Raw genomic sequence first — 10,325 nt, 5'->3', positions numbered from 1 at the left:
TTTTCATACAACAAAGTAAAGATAAAAAATTTTCCTTCGACGACGCAATGCGATTCCAGTCACGTTGCTTAATGATCTATCAAGGTAGACAGGATTCTTGAGGAACCAATGTAATTACGTGACTACGATCATAATTTTTCTAAGGTCTCTGTACCCATAAACAATATTGTGATCCCGTTTGTTATTTAATATAATTACTTATATCTAGTTATATTTAGTTATTAAATATTAGCATGATTTACTATATGTAATTCAGTAAATCGGTACAAGATCTAAAGAAAATATTTCTTACGTATGATTTTGACGAACTTTGTGTAAAAATCTATAAAACTAGAAGTTGCTTGGTTTATATACAGATAAAGAAAAGCATCGTTTATATCGTCGAGATATCACATTTATATCATTTTAAAAATAAAAATTCTTCATCAAAGCGAAGAACATTTTCATAAAAAATTACGAACAGAATATCTCGATTCTGCAATCTACTGTAAACAAGATAAGTATCGATAATGAATAAATCTTGACATTGAATTTTATTCAAAAAGTTACAGTGATATCAAATAATCCGTAATGACATTTATTACTCCAATCATATCAGTCAACTACTACCTACCGCGTAATACGCGATCGATTTTCAAACGCACCCCCCTCCCTCCCCCCACCAAATAGAGTTTCCAGTGTAATTCTGTTATTCTTGAATCTTCGGCTTGTTTTTCATTTTTTAGCTCACTTTAAAATTTCTTCTGGCTTCAATTGTGCTACGATTTAAAGTTTTCCGTGTATACGTTTAGGACGTTACTGCGTGCGGAAATAGTACAGAAGGCCTCTAATTATACCGTCTACAATATTATTTATAGACTTTGAACCATATAGTACGTAAGTATGTAATTGTATATCTGTCGTGGTTCATTTTATCCTTCTCTGTTGCGTGAACCAGCGGTTAGGAGCGACACTAAATCAAGTGGGAATGAAACTCGTTGAAACAACGCTAGACATGGTAACGGATCCATGACTGTGCTTCTGTTATTATCAACGCCAGTAACGGTTAAACCTATTGCATGTGTGTAAGTTGGAAGTTACGTACATAACTTATGCACACCCGTTGTGTGTTTCGCGATCCCATATTTCTTTTAATTTGAATTTTATGAAACTTTTTGTTCGATAATTGATGTGCCATATTACATCCATCACATTCAATGTTATATGGTGTAATTTCTTCAGTTGTGTTCGGAAAATCGTGTTTTTCAAACTATTTCTAGTTTCGCCGGTTCCACTGTCAATCAACGTTTCTTCCTTTGGTTCCGTTTCTCTTCGATTCTCTCCTTTTTTATTGGCAAACACGTGTCACCGAGTATCGTGTTCGTCTTTGCTAAGCAAGCTTCTATATCAGCGATACGCGAGCCGGTTTCCCCTTCATATTTGTACAAGACTTCGTGAACATCGGACATTTTTCTCCTCTCTTTTCGAATAAGAAAATCCTATCGTTGTTTAACTAACAATTGCATTTCTTTAAATGGAAATGTGGTCGTGTCTCCTTTATATTTTCAATTAGCCAGGGAATTTAGGTTTATTGCCGTGGAAACTTGATCGGTCGTTTACGTAAGGATCTGCGACTCTGCTTCATCTTCGAGGAAAATTTCATCGAATACAATCGTTTCACTCAATGATTGGATCAGTCGAAAGGGAGATTCCGTGACTGCCTGTATAAATATTGATCATAGTGTCTCTTGAAGGGAAGCTGTACCAATCTTGTTGATTTAACTACTGATCCTACTTTATCCTCGAGAAAAATTACTTACTTTGATTGTTTGACCATTAATTTTAGCGTTTCTTCGAGGGAAACAGTGTTGATCGCTCGAGTCTGCTTCTTTCTCAAGGTAAATTGTATTTACTATTTACTCGATCAGCTATTTTATTTTCTTTTCCCGGAGAAACCTTGTTTCTCGCCTGTTTGACCATCCGCGCTATTTCTTCTTTGAGATAAACTGCAGCGATTATTCGTGTAATCAACAAATCTACTTTTTCTTTCTTTACGAAGGAAATCGTGTGTTTAACGAAATCTCGCTTGTTTAGTCATTGATTCCGCTAACTTTTCCAAATAAATCGTCAATCATTCGCTCGATTGCCAATTCTAATTTTGCTTCGAAGCAAACTGCGTTGATTATTCGTATAACCTTTTTAATAGAAACTGTTTTTCGCCTATTTTATCGCCAATTTCCTTTTCAAAATAACATGTATTAATTATTCGTTTAATCGCAGATTTTATTTTATTTTATTTCTATTTCTATTTCGTTTTATCATCGATTTTCCGCCGTCTTCAAAGAAACCCACGTGAATTACTTTAATTGCTTTTTCAAACTAATTTTATTTCTTTACTTTTAAATTAAGAAGCAGCAACGAAAATGCTACAATAACGGAAAAATTCTTCGGTTATCTCCACAAAGAACACGAAGGTATCGAACTTAGTGTATTGAGACATTTTGTTCGTTGGAAGTTAGTCGACGACATTTGGAACGGAAAGATACATTTGACATGATTTAGTGTGACGTTGAGAGAGAAAAATGGTTTGATCGAGGGTGCCCTTAATTACTAATTTCATAACTTGCTGTTAATCGATCTGACAGTGATATTAGTGGATGTGGTTGGTAGTGCCTGATTAATCGTGATCGATATTTTGAACAAAGAGCAACGAGAAACGATCAGTTTGGAGTTTCACTTTGACGTCGTGAGACTATCGTTAATTAGACATAGAAGAATCATTTGGTGACAGGTAAGGGTTTCAACTTCTGTATTCATTTTCTTCTATAGACTGAATTTAATTTTTCGCTTTGATAATCGTTTATGAAAGAGAAGCGATAATTATTAGTTCTACCTAAGAATGTTACTAATAAATTAGGAAAAAGAAATTTTGATTGGATTCTTGATAACGAGTGAAAATTAATTTAAAAGATTGTATTTGGAATTTTGAGAATCGATCGAGTCCTCAGTTTCAGTGCAATGTAACGTTATCAGTCGCGTGAGTTTGGCTCATATGTGATTTATGTGCAAGCTAAATGTTTCCAACAAATTGTAGCATATTGATTTCTCAAAGTACTGTATCAAATGTCTTGTAATTATAAGCAATTGTTTCGTTTGGACGATCAAGGGTAATATACTCTATTTTTGATTTTAAAAATGCCGCCATTTGTGTAGACGTACACGCGCAAGTATTTATTATGTAGACACGATGTCTCGTAGACACGAACGTTTCTCGTTGTCGTATTTTCCAAACAGGTCAGTTATTTCGAGCACTCGACCACTTTCTCGCTCCTGACAATGACATTAGTCATTCTAATCGATGTCTCGAAATCGATGGTTCTTCTGTCAGCTATTTCGTTTCCGTGTTTATTCCATATGATAATATTGTTTCACGTATTCGCTTAAATTTAATTGGCAAATGATTAATTTCCCTGAATCCATTTTCAAGTAAACATATCAGTTTAACCTTTTGCTCTATCTGATACGAAAATGAACAATTTGATATAAAAATTTTGCGAAAGATCGATATATTATTTTACTTTTAACTTGGAAATCGTTCTCTTAATTTTTCAATATCTAATTAACCACCTCAGTCCCTAAGACCGTCTGTTTTAACGAATGGTAAATAATCAAATAATTGCGTTGATACATCAAAAGTACCATCTTCTTATACCCCTGATATTAGTGTTAAAACAGGTTTGAAAAACCTTCAATTATTTCATTTATTCTTAGCCTTCGATGGCTTAAAATTTTCTCGGTTATTTTCCAATAGAGTTCGATATATTGATCGAAAACTTAGTTTAGTTAAGCACTGTAACCGGAAGTCACCCTTAAGTCGCCGGGTAAGAGGATTACGAGTAATAAACAAACAATATTAATCAGAAAATTATTCCATTCAATTTTTCTCCTGCATTTAATTAAATATGACAGAGTCGACAAACTTTCCTTCGGTTCTTCTATCTCATTTGCAAATCTATAATATCGATATCCAAACGATAACTCGAACACCATTAACCAGCACTCGAGGCTATTTCTTTCGTCGAAACTTTCCTCAGACATGTAGATATCACGTTGACATCGCCGCGTATACCGAATCAGCCCTTTTTAAAGATGATCTCGCGAGCGTGGTTCGTATGCAATTCAATTTGAACGAGTCGCGTGTCACGATTCACTTGACTCCCGGCACAGTAATTGGCCGGCACTCGAGCAAACACTTACACTTAATTTAACGTTTAACCGAATCGAAAACAAAGCGAACAGTTACCGGACTTCGCTCGTTCTTTCAGTTCATTTCCGAACGTCTTTCGATCAGCATATCGGGTCTCCTCTTTCATCTCCGTTGCCTTTCAAAATCTAAAATCATAATTGAGACTTTGCTGCTCGAACTATGGAAGGGGAAAACGTGAATGACGGGTAAGATTGTTCCTGCGTTCTGTCAGAAAATAATTTCCTGTTTGTGGGAGAGGAAAGGAGCATTGTAATTGGAATTACAGAATGTGAAACATCAAAGGAACTGCCGAATGACATTTATTTCAAAGACTAGAAGACTGAAAACTTTGTTATACGACTTTTATACTGCTACGCCTGGAAATCAAGGATGGATTCTGTTTCAGCGAAATGAAGGACGAGAAGAGTAACTCTATATTGCCCACTGAAGCGACTCGATTGAGACCAAGATTGGAAAGTTTCGATGATGTTCTGCCGTATGTCGGTGACTACGGGAGATATCAATGGCTGTTGTTATTGTCGTTACTACCTTATGGCGCGACGTACGCGTTTCTGTATTTCTCGCAATTTTTCATTACGATTATTCCCACGGAACACTGGTGCAGGATAGACGAATTAGTAAACTCGAATTTCACCGAAGAAGAGAGGTAAGTATGTATAATGAAGGAAAGAAAGAAAAGGAGATATACGTAGCAACGAAAGCTCCTTTAAACTTTGAACGATATTTTTGATTGTTCGTAGAAAGTGACTTTAAAATATTGTGAAAAATATGCGAGATATCGCGATTTCTGGAATTTCTCGAATTTTCGAACATTTCGAAAATTATTAGAAAATATTGTAGAAAAATTTCACGATAAGATACAAGATATTTTTGGATTACTCTGTCTGGACTTTGGTTCTTATTTTAATAATTAAAATGATCAATCATCTATCGTATGGGATGTTTAGGATTAAGATAGCGATTCCAGTGACGAACGTTTATCCTTATTACGAACAATGTCAACGGAAGGACGTAAACTTCACAGAGCTGTTGAAGAGCGATAAGAGCCTGAGCTCATCGGGCTTCCAAACAAACAAAACGATAAAATGTACTCAATGGGAGTATAATTTTACGCAGATTCCATATCCTAGTATAGGAACTGAGGTGAAGTATTCACATCGTTGTCTGAATCGCATGCTTCGAAATTCTTACACTTCTGCTGCGTTCTTTGGGTCATTTCCGATCTAATCTAACCTTGTTATAGTAAATTTCTTAAGTTTAAAGAAAGTATAAGACGATAATTGTTAGTACGGATAATTCCTCGTTCCGATTTTACGCGAACGTTTTTTTCAGAGCATAAAGAACTCTTTCATTCATCGAACTGCGAGCAGAATCGAGATATAAAAATTCGAAGACCGCAGCAGGATTAAAATTATATTCTGAAAAATATGAATCTGGTTTTTCGCTGACTAACTCTTAACCTTGGTGATTAGCTAGATTGGGTATGCGACCGAGAATACCTCGTATCAACGGCGCAGGCCATCTTCTTCTGCGGATCCATCATCGGTGGTTTCCTAGTCGGTTGGATCGCCGATCACAAGGGTCGTATCCCAGCTTTAATGTTCTGCAATGGTATCGCCCTTTTTGCCTCCATTTTCACTGCCAGCGCAAATAGTTTTTGGTCATTCGCCGTCTGTAGGTTTCTCACTGGACTGGCGTTCGATAACTGTATCAACATTCCTCTGATTATCGGTAAGCCTTCTACGAAGTAGAAAGTGCGAGAGGTTCGACCGATAAGCCAATGTTTCAGTCACGCGAGAGATAACGTTAGTATGAAGTCAATGTTTCTATTACGTGAAAGATGATGTTGCGTGAGAAATTTTTGATGAATTGTTCCTCGAAGATAATTTTGACGTTGCTGTACTCGATTGAACTATACGGTTCGAGTTCTTGATTCAAGAGCTTTTGCCACCACCAGAGATGAATATATTGATTTTGTTATTGTTAAAGATCGTTTCATCGATTTTCATGTCGTCGAGGATAGTTATATCTTGATATTCTTAAATCGAGTTATACAAGGTGGTTGGTAATTGGTGGTACAAGCGGAAAGAAGTCGAAAATATAGAATACAAATTTTTTTTTAATTCTTCCATCGAGACAACGATCTACAGTGAGATCCGTTATAACGAGACGCGATAAAGTGCACGCGTATCGAGCGAAAATTCAAAGTCGATTTTCTCGAAAACAAAGCCTCGAACGAAAAACGTTTATTCTATATTTTCGACTTCTTTTTTCGCGTAGAATCACCCCCTTTCCGCTTGTACCATCAGTTACCAACCACTCTGTATATTCGTTCGAAATGAAAATTATCACAAAATTTTCAACACGTAATTCGTTTAAATACGTTAGAAGCAAAACACGCGTATTATGTAGCGCTTTTTGTTATACGGACCAGCTCAAACTCGGAAAATTCACGTTTTCAGAGTAAACGGATTAATTTAAAATCGGAATTATATTTATAATCTTACAATTATCCTACAATTAAGTTGATTTCACTCGATAAATCTTCCATGTTCTATTACTGCAACATAAAGAATAATCGTCGTTAAGTATCTTGATATAATAATCAGTTATTCCGAGAGTCATCGACGATCAATTATCCCACAGTTCTCGAATATATGGCTGTTTCGAAACGAACGTTGGTCGTGAATATCGCCTTTGGCGTATACTTCGCAGTGGCCAGTACAATTTTACCATGGATAGCCTATTATATCGCGAACTGGAGATATTTTACTTACGTTACTGCCATACCGCTGTTATCTGTCGCTATCACACCGTGGATTCTTCCCGAGAACGCCCGGTAAGTAAACTCCTAATCGTTCGATTATTCGAATTCTCAACTTGCGCTTTGAGATTTATGCAAATTTACTTATCTATCCATATCACTCGTATTTGCTCTGTTCAAGCTGGTACGTTTCCAACGGAATGATGGACAAGGTTGTTGAGAAACTACGGAGAATAGCTAGGATCAATCGTAGAAATCCAGACTCGCGTATTTACGATATATTAGTTGTAAGTTCGATCAAATAGAATTCTAGAAAGCTTACGCGAAATCATACGGTACAGTACTTGAATCTGTGCTGACAGATATATTTGATTCGCGTCGAAAACACACAGACTCGCGAATGTATTTTAACATGCATAGACAGGTTTTAAAAATGAAACGCGATGAAAAATGAAATATGAAATGAAACTTGACTGTCGCGATTCCATTGTGGTATTATATCGATCTCGTACAAAATTTGAAGTAAATCTGGGAATTTATATAGAAATTATAAAATATTTACAATTTACAAGTACAATCGGGGATAAAAATAAGCTGCTATAGTTAATGGAAATAGATGTGAAGAAAGTATAATCAAATTAGTATCAGCCTCATATACTTGAGTTTCATTTATTATATTTCCTTCTAATAATATGCAGATAGTTCAGCAAATGATTGAAATGAATTTTTACATTTTCTCCACTAATCCACTTAGTTTTGTTCCCGACTGTATTTCGGATCAGAAAAGTATTTAATCAACCAACCACCCATTATATTAATAAATCTCGATATCAAAAGCCATGCCGACTAATGCCATAAAACAGAATGCAAAGTGCCACTGTTCGTGCTATCTATTAATGACGAATACAATGAAAATAAAATTTCTTTTCAGTGTGTTATGAATTTTGAACTGTGTAAGGGCTAAAGGCACGACTCGTATTATATCTTTCGTTAATTATTCTCGAAATAAATTCTTGCAGAGTAACATGGAGGCACCGGACAAAATTCAAGAATCAGCGACGCTGCTCGATCTGTTCAAAACGCCACGGTTGGCGAGAAACACTATTCTTCTAGTTGCATTCTGGCAAGTATAAGATACGAGTTCATGTTGCGATAAAACCTTCATAAATAACCGATACAATCTTGTAGGTGTTTTACCCTGATCTCGTTCGACGATCACGTGTATTCATTAAAACTTATCCAGAGCTCGGTGTTCGTGTCGTTCTCGATCGCCTGTGCCACAGAACTTCCAGCTGGGTTATTACTCGCCCTGTTGCTCGACCGATGGGGTCGTAGACTCTGCGGATTTCTCACGATGGCAATGACCTGTGTACTCAGTATCGCTGAACTTATGCTGCATTCCAGTAAATATATCGATCTGTTTATTAAAGTAAAATTAAAACGATTATAATGACGTATTATTGAGAAAAATCTGAAATTAAGTTGATGATGAATGTAAAAGAATTTTGGCAACTTCGAAGGTACTAATCTTGGAAAATAATTATTTTGATGGAACTAGAATTTAGGAATTATTAGGAATTAATTTAGTGGCGAAATTGAAAGAGGTGTGCACATTTTAGAAGCAATAATTTTCTATATGTTGGTTTTCTAGAATTTGGAGATTTATAGAAGTTTAAAGTTTGTGTGAAATTTTAATTTGATTTTGATTAAGCTTCGATCGGACTATATTTTTAATTAAACTTACAATCACGTATTGTGTATCCAGGATTAATTTTGTATTTTTTTATTTATTCCCCAGTGCTCGCGAAATTAGTAATGTCAATATTGTCGCGATTCTGTCTGAACATGGCAGCCAATGTTGGTCTTCAGTATGCAGCAGAACTTCTGCCCACGCCAGTCAGATCGCAGGGCGTATCTTTCATTCATATTTTCGGAATAGTTGCACACTCTTTGGCGCCATATATCACTGACTCGGTAAATAAATATTTATACTACTATTGTTGTTACAACATTTTTGAAACACCGCTAAGCACATCCACGTTCAACTTCTCTTTAATTTATTCCAAAAGATACAATAAGCGCTATTAGAAATTATGAAAAAGCTCTCATGTAAATTTTCTCATGATAATGTAAAATAGTTTTTTTCTTACCTTAAAACAAGTTGTTTCCTGAAGAAGTTAAATATTATAAAAATCTGATCAAAATATTTCTCACTTTCTAGAAAGCCCGTTTTGGAAGTTGCAACCAACGCTTTTCTTTAACTGATCTTTAATCAAAAAATTGAAATTTAAAATAAAAAATGATGGAATAACTTAAGATATGAAACTATATTGGTTGAAACTTTCTAATGAAACTTTTTAAATGAGAAATACTTTGACCAGATTTTCATGGTATTTAACCTTTGCTCATATAAATTAATATTTGTTCATTAGGCTGCAATTTGGGAGGGATTTCCAATGCTCATTATCAGCACGGTGTCCTTTTTTGGCGCTGCACTGGTTTTGTTCTTGCCGGAAACTGTCGGCCAGAATCTTCCTCAGACTATCAAGCAAGGCGAAGAATTCGGAAGGGACCAACATTTCTGGTCGTTGCCTTGCTACCATAAGACACACTTCAATGGACATCAACACTATCACTCCTGTGAACGATAATTATCTGATTTTTAATAATAATTCAATTAAAAAACACGAAGGAGGATTCGTGTTTTTTTAGAAGTAACAATATTACAAGCGGATCAGTCTGACGATTTTTGTACGAGAAAAAATCGGAACATATTATTTTTCTATTCTCCTACATTAATTTTTATTTTTATCGTTTACGTTTAAGAATTTGTAAGCCTTAATTCTAAAAAGAGCGAGCTTAGAAATCGTGTTCCTCTATAATTTTTATTATTATCTTTTAAGAGCTTTTATAATTTTAATGCTAATTTTCACTTGCGTTACGCACGTTCGAATCGTTCAGCGGTTGGTGCTAATTTGATATTCAAAGATATTACGTAGAATAATATCGAAAATGTTACGTAAATTAATAATTACGTAATTTATTAATTACGTAAATAATAAATTAGGGAGATTTAAATTTTTGATTCCTTTAATGTTTTTAACATTTTTTACTGGAATATATTGGACAAAATCTTATTTAAAAAAATAGTACGTTTAGATAATTTTTCTTTGTGAAAAGAAACAGTTTTATATCTTTTGAACGATTATCCACGTATTTTTAACGATTATTTATCTATTCGTTATATTTTTTTGTACGATTTTAAATAACGTACAATATTAATAAAATCCAAGCTTGAAGACTTTTTAAATTATT

The 10,325-nt window shown here is 34.9% G+C and overlaps 1 protein-coding gene across 3 annotated transcripts; it reads left to right on the top strand.

The window, feature by feature from the left end:
- Positions 1-869: 869 nt before the first annotated feature.
- On the top strand, positions 870-9,805 carry LOC117237916 (carcinine transporter-like). 3 transcript variants are annotated; one of them, XM_033502356.1, is made up of 10 exons: positions 1,009-1,064; positions 4,632-4,892; positions 5,194-5,389; positions 5,719-5,977; positions 6,893-7,085; positions 7,192-7,297; positions 8,030-8,133; positions 8,199-8,413; positions 8,809-8,984; positions 9,443-9,805. In XM_033502356.1, exons 1-10 carry the CDS (start codon positions 1,009-1,011, stop codon positions 9,659-9,661), a joined length of 1,785 nt encoding a protein of 594 aa, XP_033358247.1. In that variant the 3' UTR covers positions 9,662-9,805. The 3 variants fall into 3 exon arrangements, with proteins under 3 accessions (XP_033358249.1, XP_033358247.1, XP_033358248.1); XM_033502357.1 differs by lacking the exon at positions 1,009-1,064 and adding an exon at positions 3,944-4,431; XM_033502358.1 differs by lacking the exon at positions 8,809-8,984 and having other exon boundaries at positions 870-1,064; positions 9,443-9,728.
- The last annotated feature ends 520 nt before the right edge of the window (positions 9,806-10,325 follow it).

This window comes from Bombus vosnesenskii, unplaced genomic scaffold, assembly GCF_011952255.1.
Source record: "Bombus vosnesenskii isolate JDL3184/JDL3185 unplaced genomic scaffold, Bvos_JDL3184-5_v1.1 scf7180000013406, whole genome shotgun sequence".
NCBI classification, from domain to species: Eukaryota; Metazoa; Arthropoda; class Insecta; order Hymenoptera; family Apidae; genus Bombus; species Bombus vosnesenskii.
This window is presented reverse-complemented; position numbering and strand designations above follow the sequence as displayed.

Excerpts from the sequence above, each read along its gene's own strand:
- LOC117237916 (XM_033502356.1), top strand. The coding sequence starts at position 1,009 with ATGACTGTGCTTCTGTTATTATCAACGCCAGTAACGGTTAAACCTATT. Across the intron at positions 5,390-5,718 it reads ATCCTAGTATAGGAACTGAG|CTAGATTGGGTATGCGACCG; the intron begins GTGAAGTATTCA and ends CTTGGTGATTAG. Across the intron at positions 8,414-8,808 it reads TGAACTTATGCTGCATTCCA|TGCTCGCGAAATTAGTAATG; the intron begins GTAAATATATCG and ends TTTATTCCCCAG.